Genomic DNA, 23441 nt, shown 5'->3' with positions numbered 1-23441 from the left:
GAAGGGAACACGTTTAGGTTGACCTTGGCTGTTGAAGCCTGCATAACCAGGCTCTAAGGTGAGGAGTGCTGGGAGAGGATGGCTTGGTCTCCAGGAGCAGGATGGTGGTGTTGGATAATCATGCAGTGCGCAGGAGCCCCTGTGCAAGGTTTGTCCCAGGCCCCCCAGGAAACGTCGGTGAGGGCTTCATTGAAGGGGAGCAGCAGTGCAGTGGAGCCCACTCCTGGGTGAAGCAGCTCTGTCAAGACGTTGTTCTTGACCTCGACTGCTGGCAGCTGTAGGTCATGGACCTCAACTGCCCTGCACATCATGGTGGGAAAGAATGCACCCTCCTCTGAAATAGGGTCCAGCGGTGAAAGCATGTCAGAGACTGGTGAAATGCCTAAATCAATGGCGTCGCCCGGCTCCTCCTACCAGTTTTTTTTCTGCCTCAGGGTCTTCTTGTAGAGGACTAAACCCTTCCTCCTGATCTTCCCCTGCAGGAAGGAAGGGTCTATCTAGGGGCAGTAAGTCCAAGGATTGGTAGGGACTAGACTGCACCTGCGTGAAACAAAAAACCACCGGCTCAACGGTCTGAAATGATGATGGGCTCATCGTCGAGTGGTAGATTTTCCGTATCCAGTATGAAGCTTGGGGAATATTCTAAGGTGAGGAATCTGCTGTTAGAAGTCTCTATCAGAAAACCCTAACATTCATTTCGATAGGTTTGATACTAGAGACTGGCAGTATTTCCTGAGTCTAACATGAGTTACCATATGTACAAATAAAAAGAACACCAATCAATTTTTGACTTTATCTTTTAATATAAAAAATGCAGTTCTGAAAAACCCACCCTACTCTTTGACCGTAACATAATGCTTTGCCTCTTAAAAATAAAGTACTAATTCTATATACATCACATGTACCTTACAAAATTGTATCCAAAGTTTCTATTGCTACCAAGCTGCTCTAATTTAAAACAAGTTACATAAAACCCTTTTATTTTAACCAAAGAATTCCAAATTACAAAAAAATTAAAATTACACACAAGTCATTGTTGTTTTGTACAACATATTCCCCCCCAAAAATTCCAAGCTAAATTGTCTTCTTGTGTGCCTTTATAAAATGTATTTCAATAAACTGTCAAAATTAAATTTTCAGTACAAAGCAAATGAATATAATTTCTTGAATAAATAAAACAAGTAGGCACACATATATAAAAATAAAATGTGTATCTAGGAAAGTGGAACTGGAATTTTTGAATAGCAATTTGTGGCATTACATATTTAAAACAAATTAAAACATTGTAACCCTGGGCAGCAATGGAGTGTTTTTGGTGATTTGCAAGTGATGTACATAGAAACATTTCGAGTCTTTCACAAAAGGTACTTTCCAAAATAATGTACTTTTTATGAAACACACATATTTATTGTATATTTTTGAATGTGTGGTACTTTGTGTAGAGGAATGATTTACAAAAGATGAAAAAAAGATTTGAAGGTTGAGGGGGTGTAAGGGAACAATACAAAAAAACATGTTGCAGCACCATACGACGATACATATACCTTAGGCATCGATGCACCTTGGGATTTCGTTTTTTAAAATTACACTTTAAGATTTATAAAACAACACATGTCTCAAGAAATGTGGTGCTTATGGAGTACACTGATTCATGTAAAAATAAAAACAGGGGGATTTAAAGAACTACCTCTAAAAGTTAGAATAAGTTAAGTGTGGCGCAATATACATATATGTACACTTTATAAACACTATTAACAAGACATTTAACAGTTTTAGTGGCAGCTCCTTCAAGCTACAATACAATGATAAAATATTAATCACATTACCATAGTAATGTTGATTTGACAACTTGAGCCATTCTAGAGGTCAGCCCGGATCAGTGATTAAACGTGTAACTTCAAGACAGTCTTTCAGAGAAAGTATTTAGATTGTAAAGCTCAGGAGTACACGAAGGCATGTTCTTGCAGATCCAGTATTAGTCAATATCGCTAAAATCACTCATAGGGTCCGCTTGCACTCTGCTCAGATGATTCAAAGCACGTTCAAAGGCAACTCTCACGGCTTTACGAATGCTTGAGGATCGTCCTTCCATCATTTTGAGCTGGTCTACAGTATCATCGATACCGAGGGGAATCATTTTGGATTTTGGTAGCCATTGCCTTAAGAAAAAGATAGAACATCTGATTAAACCATTTTATCTTGAAGAAAAAGAACAGCCTATGATATTGCTTCTGTTACTAAATAGGAAAATTATCATCCTATCAAGTGGTAGGCCAACTAAGCCACCAACTACTTGAATGCTTTTTCACCTTAAAAGATAAAAGTTTACAGTATAAACATAACTTCTTTGGGCAACAATGACTTATTTAGTTACCTAGAATTCTATTTAAAAAAATGTGAAGGACCAATACAAAGTCCAAGTAGTTCAAAAGGCAAATTGCTAATGAATAGGGCATTAGGCACCAGTAAGTTCCAAAAGCTGACAGCTAACTTTTTATGTATTTAGCGATCAGTCAAATACCAGCATAAAACGATTACACCGTTTTGAGTTTGAGGCTCTTTCATGTGTAATGATGATGTTAACCCTTTATTACACAGTAGTGAATACAACATTCATGCAGCTTTCCAGCATTGTAAAATTAGATGGTATGATAAAAAAAGGAAAAAAATGTTTGATAAATGTTTGATTGCATCTCATGTATCTGGAATTTTGTTTACACGTGATGTTTGATGAAGAATTTGCAGGCCTGTTTTAGTAAATAAATGCAACCAAGCAGCCTAGCCTTAGATTTCACTATGTGGACAATGAGTGGTCTTTTGGCAGGGGTACCTCAAGTAAGAGGGCGTTAATATCTGGTGTGGAACACAAGAACAAGTTACTTACCTTTGGAACGCCTAATCTGGTAGAGACTATATCTAGCTGCGTATTCCTGACCTTTGAATTTCCCCAGGCGTCAGACTGGATCCGGACCATTTTTCATGAGCAGTACCCCTGACTTTGCTGTGTTATGCAGCACAACACCTCTTTGTGTGCACGAGGCTTCCGGTGATCTGCTGATTTCCTGTCATGATAAGAAAATGCCCCACTCTCTACAAAATAGTGTTTGGTGTAAGGCAATCCATAGGCTGCCTAGCCCTGCCAAGTGCCATGCATCACGGTTTAGGGTAGCTCATTTTAGTGTCGGTTCTCTCATCACCTCACTAAAATGTAAAGTCACACTTTTTGAAGCTCCCTTCTAACAGAATTGTTCTGGGCACTTCAGTTTGCTCTTAGCTGTACAGCCAGAGAGACTTCTTTACTGTGTCCTCACCAGGCTGTGTGACCTATAGCCCATGGTGGGGAGGGGGGGGGGGTCTAGTTTCCATACATAGGACTCATAGGACATGTTTGTTTACTTCTTATCTGTTTTCCCCTCTTATTTGAAGTTGGAAAGTCTGTGATTCAGTGATTGCAAGGTTCCTCAAAGGGATAGGTAGCACAGAGCTCACATTACCGAAGAGTAACTCTCATTTTGTTGTATGAAGCCAAGGATAATACTGATAGATATCGGAGTGAGCTAAGGCGAAAATGGTCTGGGAACGGCTCAATTGTGAGAATATTTTAATAATTTTTTATGTGTTCTCCTTTTTTTTTTTTACAATTTATGAATCTTCTGCACAGTCTGTCACTTCACTTACACCAAAAACGCATCTTATGTTCTAGTTGCATTCTGTGCTAGAGAAGGGCACCAGGATGAGCCCAAACCAAAACAAGCACTGGCAAGGTTAATATGTTTGGCATATTGCAATCATAATCAGAACAATTTATTTGATGATGTGCAAATGTAATTTCTTTAGGCTGAAACCCAATTTCCAAACATTGTTGATGTGCTATATAGTTTTATCAGTAAAACTAAATGTTAGTGGGGATGTTTTGTGGCCATTTTCAGTGGAAAATGTGCTATCTGTAAATGACAGTGCACTACCACATCATGCTTTAGTAATATATTTATGATAGTGGGTTTTTAAACATGAACTGGGAAATATTGTTGCTCCAGATGACAATACTACTACTGAAGGAAAAGACAAGCCAGGGATCATGTGTACCCTTTATGTGGGCTTCATTCTTATTATACATGGAGCAAACGTTTAGTATAGTAAATTAAAATGGTGTTTTTTTGTATAGCAGAAATAGTGAACTTGCATATTTGAATGTGCTTCCTTATGTGATAATGAAGAAAAAGACGGCTTCATAAGACAGAATATTTGCCTAGGATCGCAAAATTTGAGACCAGTTCACAGGTCAAGTACCTTACAGTTAGGTTGAGTAGATAATTCAAATTACTAGACCTCCAGGTCTAGTAAAATGTTTATGATTTTTCGAGCCCTGTGCTTGTTTCTGGTTCAGGGAGGATATGCCCTGGCGGCTTGGCTGCTCCCATGGGGAGCAGGTTCAAGACTGATTTGCATATGTCTGGGTCCAAACTGGAATGGCAAGCCAGGCAAAAAAACGATGGCTTTAACCCAGATCTGTGACTGGGGGTTAGTGTTTGATTTGCTCGGCGTTCCTTCCATCATCTGTTCTTTTTGCATTTGTCGACCTAAGTGGGAACGGTATGCTCAGATGTGGGCCCCGTGCTCGCTATGCCACCGGATTCAAGCTAGCCTGGCTGGTGAGGGTTGATACGCAGATACCAGCCCCAGGATGCTTGTTTCTGGTCAAGGGAGAACCTGGCCTGGCAGTTTTGCTGGATGGTTGCCATGGGGAGCAGGGTCAGCTGATGTGCAGATGGCTGAGTCCAAACTGGAATGGCCTGGTGAACAAAAAAACAATGGATTTAAACCAGATCTGTGACTGGGGGTGAATGTTTGATATGTTGAGCATTCCATCCATCATCTGTTTTTTTTGTATGTTGGTAAAGGGGTAGATTAGGGAGGCTGCAGCTGCCGGGTGGGGAAGGGTGGTAGACAGACAAGATCGCTGGCACCTGACACACGAGGTAGGTGGATAGCGCCACGCAGAGGCTGGGGAGCATGATTGGCTCTCTGCCTGGCAGGGTATTGGCGAGGTTGGAAGCCCCTTCTGTAGCCATGAAAGGCAGACTGGAGGTGACATGGGGCAGCTAAGAGGCCCAGGGTCTTGACCGTGGCCCGCAACTCCTTAAAGCACTCCAGAGTCAAGTCTGCCTTGTTTCAGAGGAAAGCAGGTGCCATCAAAGGGCATGTCCATAAGGTGCTTGGATATTACCTGAAAAGTCAGTTGCCCTCAACCAGTTTGGATGCCTCATGTTATGTTATGTTATAATATTTTTAGAGCGCATGGCAGCCCCAGCCAAGGGGCATCCCAGCGCTAGTCTCAGACAGACAGGGTTGCAGGGCCAAACAGGCACAGCAGAAGATCATTTAGGGAAAAGGTTTTTATGGCTTTACGAAATGCAACATGGTTTTGAATGCATCTCATGCTCACCAGGAGGGAGTTTTAGAGTTTGGGGGCAAGAGCTCGGAAGGAGTGTCCTCCCGCCCTGGCTCTCTTAACCCGCTGGACGGACGCCAGGTGCTGATTTACCAAATGCAGAAGGTGAGTGGGGGTGTAGGGTATGAGGAGATCCACGAAGATATCAGGGGATTGGGCATTAAAAATTCTATGGGCGATACACAGAGTCCTCCGTCAACTAAACTGCTCTGCCCAGTGAGTCGGTCATGTACAATCCACAACAAATTGTGAACTTTGCTGCATCTCTACAGTCTGCAACACTCTGACAGAGTACGGCCTGGGACTCCTCCGGGACCGGAGGCAGCACTTGCGCAACCGTGTCACACAGAGTGTGGGAGTAGTGGCCCAATAGGCATGCAGTGTTCATAGACCGCAATGCTAGGCTGGAAGAAGAAAACATTTTCTTCCCCAAAGAGTCCCGTCTTTTAGATTTCCTGTCCAGGGGAGCCATAGGGAATGCGTCCTGGGAAGTGGAGGATTAGATCACCAAGCTCTCTGCGGTAGGGTATTGGGTGAGGAAGTTTGGGTCCCCTGGCATGGAGATGTGGTGACAGACAGTCGTCCTATTCGCAGGAGCACCTGTGTTAGACTTGGACCAGGTCCCCAAAGGATGTCAGTGAGGGCATCACTGAACGAAGTAGGGGTTCCAATGAGGAGACTCCCGGTTGCAGTACCTCTGTCAAGAAGTTGGTGTTGACTGCCACCAAAGGCACCTGAAGGTCAAGGACCTCAGCGCCTTCTGCACAACCACTGCGTATGAGGCTCTCTCCGCCGTAGCCACTGTAGGGGGATAAAACATACCAGTATCTGGAAAAGTATCCAGTCCACTGGCTCCACCATGTTCCTCACTCCAGTCCATATTCGGGTCTTCTATTTAGGGCTGATATTCTTCAAGGTCCAGCAACCCCTCTCCTTCCTAACCAAGTCCCAGCCATGGGAATAGGGCTCAGACTCCGATCTAGGAAACGTGGTTCCTGCAGCGTCGGAGTTGGGCAATGCCCATCTGACTCTGTGCTGGAGTCGGGGATCACATTGGGGATGGCGCCGCCAGTGGGCACTGGTTGCGCCGGCATTGAGATAGTACAACAGGCATCAGTACGGATACAGGAATGGATCTCTGGGACCTGCCAACACTGAACCAGATGGGGACCCCTGCGGGTTCTGAAGGAGCATCAACACGGTCGGGACGCCCAATGAATGAGAAGCATGGCCACATGAAACTGAGTTGAGTGGGGGTCACTACAGCTCCCGAAAATTAGAGGGGCGTGGAGCTGGCCCATGCACAGACTCCAAAGAACCATGCCTCAAGTGCCAATGCGCCCTCATCTTGACGGCCGACAGACAAGTAGAAGTCGAAGAGCACTTCAACTTCTTACTCCTTTTCTTGTGCCTCTTAACTCAGTGTTCTTAGGACTTAAAATGGGACGGAGAGGACTTCAGGCTCTGCGAACGATCCTGAGATCTTCCGCTCGACCTGAACCTCGATTTGCACAGAGTCGCGTGTCAGCCGCTAACAGCTTCAGGGACCACTCCCTCAAAGCCTTCGAGGCAATGACCATGCAATCAGGGCACAAACTGGTGTCACGGTCGCGCTCTAGGCACCACAGACAGATGAGGTGAAGGGTCTGTCACTGACATCAGCCGGTGACAACTGCCGCAAGGCTTAAAACCAGTTTTACAAGAGGACTTCGACACACCCGGAGGTAATACCTCAAAAACAGTCGACAAAAAGTCAAAAAAAGTCTGTCCAAAAAAAGCCAAAGGGGTAGCTCTTTTGGGCCTCAGAGCTGGCTGGCACGGAAAGAAAAGAACTAAGGTCAGCGTGCCTGGGTTGCGTTTATATAGGTGCCACATACTTCACTTCCAGCATCGTCAACATCACGCGGAGCGGACCGACTCAACCTACCTACACACAGTTGGGAGCTGGACAGCCAATCAAAATGCTCCCTTTGCAGGCTACAAGTAATAGATACTTAAATGGAATTCAAGTTCTACTTCAGGGGAACTTCCATTAACAACATAAGCACTAAACTATCCAGCCAAAATCCAGGATCAAGGAGCACATTTAAAAAGATATACTTTTTTTTTTGCTTTTCGTTAAAAATAATGTTTCTCATTGAATAAATTATTGCAGCCTTTGAAAAGGCTGTGTTGATCTATTCCGTGTATTTGCTTTGAAATCCAACAGCCATCTAATAAGTAAATGTACCAGATACAATAGGTTACCAGAAAAAAATCTTCTTTTAAAAACCATTCTGAATGTAAATGAAGGACATAACAATGCTAAGGTAGCCATATAGGTAGCAGCCATACAAAGAGGAAAAACTGACATTGTAATTTTAAAGAATCAGTCCTCCTGTATCCCATCATTCCCGGTTAGTAGCAGATATTCTAGTTCTTTCTTTTACAGAGATTTTCCACTTCTTTTTTTAACAGATTGATAGGATACTGGTATGTGAGTAATCAACATTCTACTCTTTCCACTGAAGATCATGAAGGGTTGTGTATAATTTCAAATGATTTCCCTGAAGGAGAAGGAAAACCGTTATATTTAACAATGGGTTTTCAGCTTGAATTGCGGTAAATTCACGTTTTGCACACTCCTGCCCTCTAGTGATGGGCAAAGACATTGCATGTTGTTTTCTCTTTAAGTAGAGGTTTCAGTTTGGAGATGACTTGTGATCCCTCCCTGAAACCCACAATGCACCAGGACATAGCATCCACCTTAGGTTGTGTTTTTTTCCATACTTGATGGGGGAAGTGTACGATACGAATCTGGCCAGTCTATAAATAATGGTCTAATGTAGAAATGTACTTAAGAGTTACCTAATAATAAAAAACATCATACCATGAGTTCACATCTGTGGAGGTAGGAGTGCACAAGTGAATATCCACTGCTATAAGCTCCAAACCGATTGTTACACGTAAGTAACTTTTTCTGGTTGCATCATGTGCTTCTGTAGAAACACGTGCTTTGCAAAGACTGAGAAGCACTGCCATTCTCCCTAACATGGTGGTTGCAAGCAGAGGTAAAAGACTTTTGGAACAAAAATTTAAGGACCGTGTCTTTTTTTTAAAATTCTTCGCAGGCTTGAATGTCCATAGAATAATACATGGTGTAAGTATGAATGGCAGACCATGTTGCAGATTTACATTTGTCTGGAAGTGGGATATTACTTAGGAAAGCCATAATGGCTCTCAGTTTCACAGTGGAATATGCCCTAGGCACAAAGTATAGTGTGAGCTTGGCTTTAGCACAGCAAACTAGAATACATTTTACAGGCAGTCTAGTCAGGCCTGCTTGGGCAATGTCTAGCCCAAAGTGGGGCTTGTTAAAACCTACTACTATTTCTTTTGCCTGTCGAAAGCATTTAGTACAGTCAATATAGTACATCAGGGGTCATTTGACTAGTGTGTAAAGTCTTTTCAGCAACTGACTGAGGTTGGGGGATGTAAAATGTCTAATCAGTGGGTTGGGTGATGTGGAATGGGGAGAGCTTGCAGCTCGCAAACTTTTCAAAGAGAAGTGATAGGAATGGCGAAGGCTAGCTTCCATGAAAGTAACTGTAGAAGAGCGTAAGGCTCAAATGTCCCCCCCATGAGCCTAGTAAGAACAATGTTGATCTCCCAAGAGAGAACCTGGTGAGAGTCTTGGACATATTATTCTTTGAAGGCCTTCTTTAAAAGCTCAGACTACTGCCATTTTGAATACTGGTTGGTGTTGTCGATTTTATAAGTAAGCTGCCACAGCAGCTAAAAATTCCCTGATCCAAGTCTATGCTGAGTCTGCCATCTGGAGGTGCAACAAGTAGCAAATATCATTCATCAAAGGGCTGCTGCTTTTGAGCAGTAGTAAACAAAACATTCCATATGGCCGTGTAACAAGCTTTGATGTGGGCTTCGGCGCCTCCTTTAGAATCAAAGTGTACTCTTCTGAGTAATGAAGATATCCAAACAAAGATGGCAATGCCAAACTGCAAGAGGTGGGTGTGCTGCTGGACTGCAGCTAACCATGATGTTGTGTGAGTAGGTCTACTCCTAGCGCAGCTTCTCTCAAGGATATAAAGACATTTCCAGAAGCAATGAGTATCACAGCTCTCTCAGCCTAGGTGGGTGCTGGGAAGATGAGGTGCAAAGTAGACTTACACATTTTCGTCACCACATATGTCATGGCAGTCCACTAACCCTTTAGTGGACTTGCTCTAATCACAGCGTAGCTCCATCTGGTAGCTGCTGCTGTCCCTGTAGCTGCTGACCCAGAGGTCAGGAGTTTCGAGGCCCTCCTCCACCTTCAGCCTCCTGCCTGCGCCTCATCCCTGGTGGTCCACTGGTCGAACGTCACTGCTCTGCCGCTTGACTACCCTTCTGTCTCTCTCTCGCTGCTCTGTCTCATTTTGCTTTTCTCTCTCTTTTATTTTTTACTGTGGCTGCCTTTTTAGGCTTTGCTTTCTGACCTTTTTTAAAGTATCCCCCTGCTTTTTCCTTCGTCGCCCCTGCGATCCCCAGTAGCCCCTCCTACCTCCATTGCCCCTTGCTGCGTTCTACCGCCTCCCAGCTGTCTAGCACTACATAATGGCAGCTGCTACGCGGTGAAGAACAAGTTACTTACCTTTGGTAACGATATATCTGTAAGAGACATAAATTAGTTATAGATTCCTTACCTTTAGAATTACAGCTAGGCTTCAGACTGGATTCGGTGAATTTTTTCATCAGCAGTACACCTGCGAGTCGAAAGGTGGAGTCGATCGGCTCCACGTTCATCGTTGTGGTCGCCGGGATGACTTCGTGGCACTGCTTAGACGCCGCCCACGCATGCTGACGTCAGTTCTTTCTTTTTCCACGCCAGCCAGCGCAGATCCGGAGAGAGCGGTACCTTCAGTCACTTTTTGACTGATCTTTTTGCGACTTTTGTCAACACCGTTTTGGAGTCTTCGACTCCTGGTGCAGGTAGGGATGCCCGGTTTCAAGGCTTGCGGATCCTGCCAAAAGCTGATGTCGGTGACAGATCCGCACCGCGTGTGCCTGTGGTGCCTGGAGCGCCACAACAACCCCAAGTCGTGCTCCAAATGCCGGACCATGAATCTGAAGTCTTAGCAGGAGCGGTCCCGAGAGCTTCTTGAGGCCCGGAAGTCCGCTCCACGCCGTTCAAGGTCCCAGCCACGTGGGAGGTCGAGGGACCGGTCGCAGAGTCACCACCACTCGTCCTCTAAGTCTTCGCATGCCTCAGGTAAGTAATAGTGGACTTGCTCTTTTCACAGCACAGCTCTGTCTGGTAGCTGCTGCTGTCCCCGCTGCTGCTGCTGACCCAGAGGCCAGACGTTCGAGGCCCTCCTCCACCCACAGGCTTCTACCTGCACCTCATCCCTGGTGGTCCAGTGGTAGAGCATCACTGCTCTACTGCTTGAATGCTCTTCTGTCTCAGTCTGCTCTTTCTGTCTCTCTTTTTGCTTTTCTCTCTCCCTTTCATTTTCTACTGCCTCTGCCTTTTTGGGCTTTGCTTTCTCTGTCCTTTTCTACATCGCCGCTGCCTCTGCAATCCCCCGCGGCCCTGCCCCCCTCCAGTGTCTGTTCCCGCTCCAGCGTTTTTCCACCTCCCAGCTGTCCAGCCCCCCTGCAGCACTACTTAATGGCGGCACCTGCGCAGTGAAAGTGCCGTCCACTAACCCTTTAGAGGACTTGCTCCTTTCACAGCACAGCCCCATCTGGTAGCTGCTGCGGTCTCCGCTGCTACTGCTGCTGACCCAAAGGTCAGGAGCTCAAGGCCCTCCTCCACCCGCAGGCTCCTGACTGTGCCTCATCCCTGGAGGTCCAGTGGTAGAGCGTCACTGCTCTGCTGCTTGACAGCCCTTCCGTCTCTCTCTTTTTGCTCTTACTGTCTCTCTTTTTGCTTTTCTGTCTCTCTCTTTTAATTTTACTGCCTCTGCTTTTTTGGGCTTTGCTTTCTCTGACCTTTTTAGGTCGAGCCTGTAGCAGCGCGCATGCGCTGCACTGGCGAGACTTCTTGTAAGGGGCTTCGAAAATCTCACCACACGCTCGTGCGTGAGGTGAGCTTTTCGTCAGAGGCTATTGGCTTTTGCGTGCGTCTTTCTAAGAAAGACAGCACGCAATTGGGCAAAGGCGGGCGCATGTCCCGCCTTTGCTCCGCCCACGGCCTATTGTTTGCTGTTACCCGCACAGGCACCATCTGGTTTGAATTATCGTGCCCAGACGCGTGCGCGATAATTCAAACAGATGTCTCGCTGTGGCGCGTGCGCGCGCACCACTCATCGCGTGCTTGTTCCCTAAGAGATGAACCGTGCATAGAAAACAAGAGGAGAGAGAAAGTGATGGAGATATTTAAAAAAAGCACAAATTCTTGAGTTTATTTCTCTTCACCATGGATACCAAATGCCTTCACGTTAAATCACCAACCATGGAAAAGAAATCATTAAACGTAAATCTTCACCAATGCAAAGGCATTACGGGTTTTTATGTCACCCACCCCCCGTCCCCCCCCCCCCCCGTTACGCTTTTACGCATCATTTTCGCCCACACGGATGCTTGCACGTTGTTGTTGTCTTGGAAGAAGTCTTCGTGGTCACGAGATAGGTGACTCCTCCCTTGGACGATAGTGGGCATGGGCATCAACTCCATCGTTAGATTGTTTTTTACCATGATGGGAAATGATGGAGTTTGTAGAAGAGAGAGATGTCCATGTGTGATATCTAAGTAAGATAATGCTGGAACAGATACAGGTCCCGGGGAGGTGGGTGGGCGTGTGTGGATCTGCAGCTCTACATGCGAAGAACAGATGCATACTGGTAAGTAGCATATTCCGTTCGAGGCATATGAGCTGCAGATCACACACTAGGATAGACTATATAGCAGTATCTCCCCTAGCGGTGGTGACCTGTATTGGTTGCAGCAGTTTGAAATAAAGTTTTAAGGATAGCTTGGCCCACAGAAGCTTGTTGCTTTGCTTGCACGTCAACACAATAGTGTTTAGTGAAGGTGTGTGTTGTAGACCATGTGGCTGCCTTACAAATGTCTTCTAAGGGAATGTTCCCTAAGAATGCCATGGAAGCCCCTATATTGCGTGTGGAATGCGCTCTAGGGGGAACTGTTAGTGTGCGTTTAGCTTTGTGGTAGCATATTTGGATACATTTAACTATCCACCTAGCTATCCCAGATTTGGAAATGGGGTTGCCCTTATGTGGTGGAGAGAAAGCTACAAACAATTGTTTTGTTTTGCAGAATGATTTGGTTCTGTCAATGTAGTAAAGAAGGGCTCTTTTAACATCTATGGTATGAAGAGCTCTTTCAGCTACCGAGTCTGGGTTTGGGAAGAACACTGGTAACTCTACTGATTGGTTAAGATGAAAAGGAGATATGACTTTTGGAAGGAATTTCGGATTTGTCATAAGAACCACTTTGTTACGGTATAATTGTAAGAATGGTTCTTGTATGGTTAAAGCCTGGATTTCACTTACCCTTCTGAGGGATGTGATAGCGATAAGGAAAGCTACTTTCCATGTGAGGGACTGTAGTTCGCATTTATGCAGAGGTTCAAATGGGGGTCCCATGAGCCTAGTAAGAACAAAGTTTATATTCCACACTGGAGAGGGTGGTAATCTGGGAGGAATAATTCTTTTAAGTCCTTCCATGAAGGCTTTGATCGCAGGGACTCTAAAGAGTGACAAGTGTTGTCGATTTTGTAAGTAAGCTGCTAATGCTGCTAGGTGGAGACGTATGGATGAGTATGCTAAATTACATCTTTGCAAGTGTAGTAAGTAGCAAATGATGCTCTGGATGGATGCATCCAGTGGGTGTATATTATTGTTAGTGCAGTAAATGGCAAATCTTTTCCATTTTTCGGCATAGCAAGCTCTAGTGGTAGGTCTTCTGGCTTCTTTTATAATGTTCATGCAGTCTGGTGGCAGGTTAAGGTAACCGAACTCTAGGACTTAAGGAGCCAGATCGCCATATTCAGTTGACCTGGATCTGGATGTCTGATCTCTCCATGGTTCTGGGTTATTAAGGACGGGGAGCGACGCAGTTTTTGGTGTGGAACTAGAGAGAGTTCCAGGAGTGTTGTGAACCACGGCTGGCGTACCCATGTGGGCGCTACTAGGATCAGTTTGAGAGACTGCTGCCTGAGCTTGCGTACTACTAGTGGAATGAGTGGGAGAGGCGGAAAAGCGTACGCAAGGGGGGACGCAGGGGGGACTGACCAGTTCATCCATATCGCATTGCCCTTTGACTCTGGGTGGGGAAACCTGGCGGCGAAGGTTGGGCATTTTGCTTTTTCGGGTGTGGCAAACAGATCTATGTCTGGTTGGCCCCATTGTTTGAAAAAGGGCAGTAGGACTTGGGGATGTAGTTCCCATTTGTGGATCTGTTGTGTTTGTCCACTTAACAGATCGGCAATTTGATTGTGAACCCCTGGAAGGTGTTCTGCAAGTAGGTTCTGAGGAATGGCCCATCTCCAAATGTTCTGTGCGAGCTGGGACAGCTGCATAGAATGTGTGCCTCCTTGTTTTTGTATGTAATACATGGCTGTCATGTTGTCCGTCCGGATGAGGACAGCTTTGTTCTGTACATGTAGTTGGAATGATTTTAGTGCTAGGAATACTGCTAGAAGTTCCAGGTAATTGATATGGAGCACTTTCTGTTGAGTGGTCCATTTGCCCTGAGTGGTGTGTCCGAGGAGATGAGCTCCCCATCCTGTGAGTGATGCGTCTGTTGTCAGCACTATCTGTGGAAGAGGCTCTAGGAACGGCCGCCCTTTAGACAAGTTTGTTATGTTACACCATTGTAGAGAGCGATGTGTGCGGCTGTCCACCAACACCAGATCTGTGAGTTGTCCGTGAGCCTGGTTCCACTGACGTGCTAGACATTCTTGCAAGGGACGCATTTGAAGTCTTGCATAAGGCACAATGAAGATTCAAGACGCCATCATGCCTATGAGTTGCATGAACACTCTTGCTGGAAGAGAGTGTTTGATTTGAAATTTTGTGATAAGAGCTTGTATATTGGATATCCTGGCTGGGTTGGGATATGCTAGGGCTGTGGAGGTGTTTATGGTGGCTCCTAGATACTGGTGTATATGAGAGGGTTTGAGATGAGACTTGGGATAGTTGATTGTGAACCCCAAGTTGTGTAACATTTGGATGGTTTGGTGAGTGTGTAGAACACATTTGTTGAATGACTTGGCTTTTATTAGCCAGTCGTCTAGATACGAGAAGACATGAATTTGTTGTCTTCTGAGATGTGCTGCTACTACTGCCAGACATTTTGTGAATACTCTGGGCGCAGATGTTACCCCAAATGGAAGGACTGTGAACTGGTAGTGTTGTCCGTCCACCACAAACCTTAGATACTTCCTGTGAGCAGGATGTATGGGAATGTGGAAGTAGGCATCCTTGAGATATAGTGTGGCAAGGAAATCGCCTTGTTGCAGATTTAGGGGTCTGAGGTTGAGTATTGGTCTTAGAGTCCCGTCCTTTTTGGGGATTAGGAAGTAGAGTGAGTATACCCCTGTCCCTTGATGTTCTAAGGGAACTGGCTCTATTGTGTGCTTTTGGAGCAGTGAGAGAACCTCTTGTTTGAGGAGCGTAAGATGGTCTGGGGACATCGAACGCTGTTTGGGTGGTATATGTGAGGGGGTAGTTGTAAGTTCCAGGCAAGTTGTGTGGTATTGTCTCTGGCACCACTGGGACGACGTCACCTCCTGCAGGCAGCAGTGCCGGAGTTTGTTGTGGCTGGCTAGTTTGCACATGACGCTCGGGGTGCTGCCTCAGTGCTTCCACCGGCCGCGTCGTGGCTCAGCTGTCAGCTGAGCTGCAGAATTAAAACCGATGCCACCTCCGTACCCTCCCCCGTGAATTCAATTTCCCCCGAGGTGAGAGAGACAGAGTGTGACCCTTGCAGCGGCCTAGACTCTGGACTGTGGAGGACTCAGGAGGCGGGTGGCAAAACCTCAATTGGTGCGGTGGTCATTTAAGTTGAAGTAAGTTCAGACTGTAGCACTAGCCATCCGAGTCTGTTTTAGTTTATTAATTCCGTGTAGTCAGGCTGCCTGCCTTCGTCGAAGGAAGCACGTACAGTAACTTTGACTTGCTGCCCTCATGAGATGCAGTGACTCAGTAACTTCGCTCTCTGCAATTTTTTTTAAAATTTGAAATAGAAATATCCGGTTTTCCTTCTGGCTCGGCTTATCCCCAAACACTCCCGACCGGAAGATATGTAATTTGGAAGTGGGGTGTGCAGGGGGGACTCGCTCCATACCTGAGGCAGTGAGACTGCACATGCGACAGCTCTTCAGGAGAGTCAGTGAGTGCGGACAGACGAGTAAAGTGCCACACCGAGTGGCCACTTGGCACATGGCCATGCGCTGACTTCTGCAATTCCCACAATGTGTAAACTCAAAGGCTGCCTCGAGGCACTCGAGATTAGGTTTGGGTTGAGTTTTTAACAGGGCTGGCTGTTCCTTTCATCCTTCTGAGGACGGTTTAACTCGGCACCATTATTGAGTTGGATTAGTAAGTGTGCCTGACAGAGCCCGGCGTATAAATCACTTGCTATGTATGGCTGCAAAAAATGTCTTCATTCTGAGCTGCCTGCGGTGCCCTATATGTTTCCCTCATCTTCATTGCTTGATTTCACTTGTCAAAAAGTGTCACTCAAAGTCGTTAACATGTCTCTCATAATTTCACTGAAACTATGAAAATGCCATACATGTCAATCTGAAACCTTGGTAGCTATGGGTTAGTCCACTCCGCTTCCAGTAAAAACAATTGGGCATTTAAAGCCACGTTAGAGCTAACGTTTAGCGTGGGGCTCGCACAGTCACAACCGATATATATATGTCCAGCCTCCTTCCTGGGTTGGGGGCGCGTGAATTATGACGTTTATTTCACTTGGGCCCGGGATCTGGTGCTAGCAAAAGAAGACATAAATCATTATTGGTAACAGAGTCAGCCCGTGTCTTATCGGCGCTCGTGGCTGCTTAATTGGTAATAAGATAATTGCAATCGCATGCAGACAGTGCCAGGCACATGTGGATCCATGAGGCAGCACCTTGCCTGTCGGTATGTTCTGGCAAGGCAAGCCTGTCCTGTGACTTCCTGTGACTACGCTACACGGTTATTTAGAATTGCCACGAGGCAGACATTCCAGCCCCTCACTAAAGGCCCACTAGCTTTGCAGCAGGCAGCAGCACTAAATGTACTCTTTCCTGGTGTGCTCGAGCCTGCCATGGTCAGGTCAAGAGAGCAGTCTTCTGCTGCATCCTAGCGCCAGATATCAGAGTGACAACTCAGACGACTTCATGTCTGCAGCCAGCAGACTATCATGCAGGTGGACTTACAGCAGCCAAAAGCCTGGCCCTCAGCACAAGCACCACTGCAATGTCACAAGTGAAGTGCTCCGATGGGCAGACACACTCCCCGAGGCACTTGTGAACTGGCAGCCTCGGACTCTGTACTGAAGTTCACTCTGCTGGCATGTGTTTTAATAGTAGTAGGACATAATTCCAATTAGTTTACACCAAAATGAGTCTGAGTCATAGTTTTCTTAATTTATATTTCACTCATTTGAAACGCACAAAAAAGTCATGCGTGTAGTGGTTTAGGTTAACTTGTTACATCCACAAAGAGTGAATGAATGCATGAAATAATTTGAGATGAATGTAGTGTCTTCAGTGACTTCTTAGAGTTTCTCAAATGTTGCTCAAATGGGTGTAATTTCTGATATTTATATGTTTCCCTATATGTTTCATTTGCTCGTGAAAAAGTGTCACTCAGTCATAGAAATGTCACTCATAATTACACTGCATTTATGAAAATGTCACACACAGTCATCTGAAACCTTGGCAGCTATGGTGTCTAGGTGCGAGTGGGTATGTATGTGTGTCTGTAAGTGTGTGTATAAGGGCGTGTGTGCCTCTCTGTGTGTCTGTAATTCTATCTGCCTGTGTATCTGCGTGTCTCAGTGAGATTCTGAATGAGTTTGTGTGATTTGCGAGCGTGTGCGGCTGCCTCTCTGCATGTGTGTCTACCTGTGTGTGTTTGCGTGTGGAGGAGGCTGTGTAACTGCCAAATGGTCTTTCATAGCACAGCCGCGGGACCTTCCTTTGTTGTTCCAAATCTGGAGCACACAGCAGCCGGGGCTGCCAACGCCGACCTCCTTGTGCAATAAGTTGTAATAATTTAAGCGAAATGCCTGGGCAGCTGCTTGCTTTACGTTCAGTCCGTTGGTGCCTAGTTTACCTATCCCCCCCCCCCCCCCCCCCTCTCCATAGCTAAAGCAAAACACTTAAAAAGTCCCAAAGGCAAACCTATTGGCTATGCCAATACTTGTTTTAGTTTCCTCCAGCTTTCTCCTTCGTCGCCCCTGCTGGTGCTATCCCCCATGGCCCCGCCCCCCTCCAGTGTCTCTTCCCGCGGTTTCCCATCTCCCAGCTGTCCAGCCCCCTCAGAACTACTTTCTATCGGTCGCTGCGCGGCCGCGCCACTGGAACGCCAAAGGTAAGCCTGTCTGCGCCTGGACCGTGTTAAGCGTGAGGGACCCTGGATATAGGAGCTTCTACCGCTACAATGCGAGCACCCTCCTCGCCCTCAACCCTGGATGCCACGCCACCTGCTAGCTAGCATAATCGAAGACCCATGGACTCATTGCCTGCGGAAACTGCAATGACGCCTTCACTCATGCTAACATCCCAGCTCCAGCCGACCAACAGCGCTCCCGACAGGATCAACTGCATCCTCCTCAACGTGCTATCCCTCAAAAAAGATGCCATGGAAATCTGGGACCTCCTCAATGCCACCTCTCCTGACATTGCTTTCTTCAAAGAAACCTGGACTAACCTCTGCTCTGGACATCGCCATCCCCAATGGCTACAAAATCGGCCGCAAGGACCACCCCGACCGCCCAGGAGGAGGCATTGTCATCGCCCACAAGAACACTCTCCGACTAACCATGCACATTAACGACCCAATGGCAAACATCGAACACCTCCACTTCCAGATTCAGAACAAGCCCCAACACCGCCCTCCGCAGCACCCTCGTCTACAAGGCCCCGGCCCCCGACCACCCTTCATCAATGCAATCATAGACCTCATTGCACCCAAAGCTCTCGCATCCACCGACTACATCCAACTCGGAGATCTTAACTTCTACATAGACAACCTCAGCAAACAGAACACCGCCTCTCTACATGAGAACCTCGCCAATATCGGAATCATGCAGCTAGTCACCGCACTGTCCCACACAGCCGGTCACACTCTCGACCCAGTTTTCCATGCCATCAGGAACATCAGCTACAGCCACAGCATGCATATCGCCTTTGCCACGCCCACCGACACTCTGGCACCCCTCAAGAAGAGACCCGGCAAGTAACATTCCAAGAAAGCGAGCTGGTTCACTCCCGCCCTCACCGAGACCAGACGTACCTGCCAACAACGCATGAAGAGATGGAGGAACAACAAAACTACAGAAAACCAGGCAACCTTCAAATCTGCCGTCAATGCACACTACCTCCTCCACAAAACCACAAAAAAAACAGCCTTCCAAGACAGAATCGATGCCAATGCACACAAAAGCTAAGAATTTTTCATCAATCAGTTTGCCAGGCCCAACAGCGAGATCACAGACGTCCCACCATTCGAAGACCTCTACAACACTCAGCACCTTCTTCCACCACAAGATCAGGAAGATCTACGACAGCTTCGATGCCCTAGACCCTGCCGCTATGCCCGCCACCACAAGTCCCAACTACGCTGCATCACAACAGACTGTGCTAAGCTGGATCCCGCTCACAACAGAGGACACACTCAAAATCATGATGAGGATCCATTTAGAAGCCCTGTTTTATCCTTGCTCGTACCACATCTTCCACAGAGCAGCCGCCGTCATCACCCCCCTGCTTCGCCGCACCATCAACTGCTCCATTGAAACCACCACCTTCCCTGTCGACTGGAAAAATGCCGTACTGAATAAGCCGTCCTCAGATCTCAAGAAATTCAGACCCATCTCCCTCTTCCTCTTTCCTGCCAAGTTCTTCGAGAAGGTCTTCAACGCCCAACTCTCCAAGTTCATCGAAGTGGACCACGTCCTCAACACCTCCCAATCTGGCTTCAGGAAACCACACTCCTCACCACCACTGACAACATCTTCCTCCTCCTCCCCACAGCCCTCATCCTACTGGGCCTCTCGGTCACCTTTGAAACTGTCTCCCACCGCACCCTAATCACGAGACTCCATGACGCTGCCACCCGTGACAAGGCACTGGACTGGATCCAGTCCTTCCTCACCGGCCAGACAGCGAGTTAGACTACCCCTGTTCCAGCTGCAAAGTGCTCCAGGGTTCCTCCCAGAACCCCACCCTCTTCAACGTTTACATGGCCCCCTCGCAGACTTCATCAGAAGCCATGGACTTAGCATCGTCTCCTACGCTGAAAAACCCAGCTGATCCTCTCCCTCATCATCAAACCCACAACCGCCAGAACCAACTTCCACAGCGGAATGAAGGTTGCTGCCAACTGGATGAAAGACAGCTGCCTCAAGCTCCACCAGGACAAGACCGAAGTACTCAATCGGGGCCCCACCCCTTCAGCCTGGGACAACTCCTGGTGGCCAGCCGCTCTAGGACCCCCTCCTACCCCTACGGGCCACGCATGCAACCTTGGCATCATATTGGACTCATCAGAATCCAGGAAGACTGTCACCCACGCACTCATCCCCAGCATACTCGGCTACAGCAACACACTTTACGCTGCGTCACCCAGAAACAGCTCAAGAAACTAAAGAATGTTAAAAACGCTGCTGCCAGACTAGTTCACGACATCCACCGCCACAGCCACATCACGCAGCACCTTCACTGGCTCCCGGTCAACAAGAGAATCACCTACAACCCCCTCACACATGCCTACAAATCTCTGCACAACGTAGGACCAGAATACCTGAACCACCACCTCACATTCCACATACCCGCCAGACAACTCCGACTCGCCCAACCTGCCCTAGCCTCCGTCAAGACCTGGAACACCCTGCCCCTCCACCTCAAGCAATCCATGTCGCTGACCCAATTCAAGAAGGACTTCAAAACCTGGCTCTTCGAATGATCCCCCCAGCACCTTCAGATACTCATGGGTGAGAAGTCGCGCTTTACAAACTCCTGATTGGTTGATGTGATCAGTCGAAGTGGTAAGAAAGTGGACACAGCTATCCATGACCTGCTCATGAACTGTTCATCCTTACAGCATTGCCCACAAACTGTAGCTATTTGTACCTGGAGCGGAAGATTTGGCATGTTGCGTTCTTCAGACTGGCAAGAGAGGCAGACCACTAGGGTCTCTGCACAGTGTTGATTGTACTGCTGTAGGAAAAGGGTGTTTATCTCTGATGTATGTATTTGTTGATGAGTCTTGCTCCGGGGAGATGTTCCATTAGATGAAGGACTTGATGCTAAATGCCCCAGTGCCAGACTGTCACGCTAGCTTGAACAACTGTGTTGAGCGTGTGCGCCCCCTGCTTTATAAGTAATAAATTGTGGTCCACCTTTTCTGTGCAAATGAGCACAGTTCTGTTGTGGTCCAGTTTTTAAAGGCCAGTGAGCTCTAACTGAACTGCTATTCATTCCAGTACAATGATGTGCAGACTGTTGTTGAGGAATCCATTGACCCAGGATTATTAATTTGTCCAAATGGCTCCCCATTATAGGAGGGAGGTGTCTAAGTTGATGGCCATTTGTGACTGGGGTCCAGGAATGACCTGCCCATTAACACTTTCTTCTTGTTCCACTATAAAAGTTCATGCTGAACTCTGGGCTCTATCAACACTAAATACTCTAATCACCAAACACTTGTGACCATTGTTGTCAATAATAGGCAAGGGGGCTTGAGATTTCTGTACGTTGCTAGGAGGAGACAACAGGGGATTGTGAAGCTTACCGCTGCAAGGTTACGGCAGCTATAGCATCTGTGGTACTGGGAAAGCTTAGTAACATGGAAGAAATAAGTTACTTACCTCCCCGGTACTTTAAATAGTAATAAAAGTAGACTGATAGGTATAGACTAGAAAAGGCCTAGGCATCACAGTTTATTAACCTATCAGTCATTATTAAAAACGTTTTGCCTTAGCCAATCAGCATCGACAACTCTATAGAACAACCGAGAAGCACAGAACCTCAGATTTTCTAGCACTAGTGCTAGCGTTCATAAGGAAAAATAGAGGAAGGTTAGCTGTCCCCGTGGGGAGGAGGATGGGTGACAGGTGAATCTATGAAAGCTTCCAATTCTGGGGAACTACAGTTACAGGTAACTTATTTCTTACTCCAGTATTGGAGCTTTCATAGATTCACATGGTTGAATCAGAGCAGCTAGCAGTTAAATAGAACATTTATAATGGCCTTGAACAACTTAACAGGACAATGCGATAGCAGATCTTTAAGTAAACATCAAGCAGCATGTTGATCACAATAATCACAGGAAAAACAATTAGAACAACATTTCTTTAACCCTTAAACAGTGCAAATAATCTAGGATACAAAAATGTGATAGAGCAATGAAAGGCAGGATGGTATACAGGGATGGCTCACCTTAACGAAATATATTGCTAAGCATTGCTTGTCCCACTGCTGTGTCATTTAGGACTGTTGAATCCAAACAGTAGTGCCTTGTAAATATGGTTCTATTTTTCCACGTTGCTGCACGGCAAATTTCAGGAAGTGACACTCTCGCAAATAATGCTGTAGACGTAGACACAGCCCTCGTCGAGTAAGCCCTGACTCTTGAGGATAGTGGTCTCCCAGCTTTGCGATGGCAAAATAGTATGGCACTGGATATCCATCTAGAAATACTCTGCTTAGAAAGTGGGAAACCTTTCCTTGGAGCGCTGTATGCGATAAATAAATGAGAAGTCTTGTAAAAGGGTTTTGTTTTTTTGCAGTTAGAACTTAAGGCAATGTCTGACGTCTAGTGAATAAAGGGCCCTCTCCGCAGCAGTCGATGGATTCGGTAAGAAAGTCTTTAGTACCACGGCTCATTCAAATGGAAGTCCGAAGGAACCTTTGGTATAAGTTTTGGATTTGTGCGGAGGAGAAGACTGTCAGACTTGAATTGTAAAAATGGGTCTTCTACAACACATGCCTGCGTATCACTTACTCTACTGGCAGACGTCAGGGCAAGAAGTAAAGCTAACTTCCACGATAGGAACTTTATCTCTGCTTGAAAGGAGACTTCATCAATTGTGAAATAACAGTATTCAACTGCCATGCTGGAGGTGGAGGCCTTATAGGAGGATAGGCACAAAAGAAACCTTTGAGGAATTAATTGATTATCCTGGAAGACCACAACGATGGAGAGGAAGGTGTCCTTTGTAGGGGGAAATGGCTGCTAGATGGACCTTTACAGAGCTATGTGCCAGGCCTGATTGCGCCAATTGTAGGAAGTATGGCAACAGTTGTTCTGGAGAGGAGGAAAACTGATTTATTCCTGTTTGTCAGCACCATATATAGAAACATTTCCACTTGAGGCGATAGGTTTTGTTGGTACTATTCGCTCTGTCCAAGAAAGCTCTACAGTCGTTGGAAAGGTTCAAATGCTGGAACTCACTGAACTCCGGAGCCATGGCGATAAGTGTAGGTGTTGGGGATCCGGATGTAGGATCTCTCCCTGGTTCATCGAGAGGAGGTTGGAGAATACTGGTAGTCGGATGTGCAGAACCTGAGAGAGGAGAAGTAGTTCTGTGTACCGGTGTTGCCATGGCCATGCTAGAGCAATGAGAATCAGCTTGAAAGGCTTGTTTTTCATCTTCCGGATGACTCTTGGGAGAAGAGGACTGGGAAGAAAAGCATAAGCCAAGATGCCGGACCATACAATCGAAAAGGCATTCCCCCCTTGCCCCCGTTGGGGATGCCAGCTTGCATAGTACCAGCCTTTGCGATTCCGGAGAATTGCGAACAGATCTAACTCTGGGTTGCCCCAGCAGC

General features: G+C 46.6%; 1 protein-coding gene across 2 annotated transcripts in view; it reads right to left on the bottom strand.

Moving 5' to 3' along the window:
- Window positions 1-781: 781 nt before the first annotated feature.
- Window positions 782-23441, bottom strand: part of BRD1 (bromodomain containing 1) — a 510476-nt gene continuing 487816 nt past the window's right edge. For both annotated transcript variants that reach the window (XM_085654056.1, XM_085654057.1), the window contains exon 13: window positions 782-2159. In XM_085654056.1, the coding sequence (XP_085510182.1) occupies window positions 1976-2159 (184 nt within the window). In that variant the 3' untranslated portion in view covers window positions 782-1975. The remainder of the gene's footprint in view (window positions 2160-23441) is intronic.

Source organism: Triturus cristatus, chromosome 4_1 (genome assembly GCF_964204655.1).
Source record: "Triturus cristatus chromosome 4_1, aTriCri1.1, whole genome shotgun sequence".
NCBI lineage: Eukaryota > Metazoa > Chordata > Amphibia > Caudata > Salamandridae > Triturus > Triturus cristatus.
Note: the sequence above shows the minus strand (reverse complement) of the source record. Positions and strands in the feature narration are given on the sequence as shown.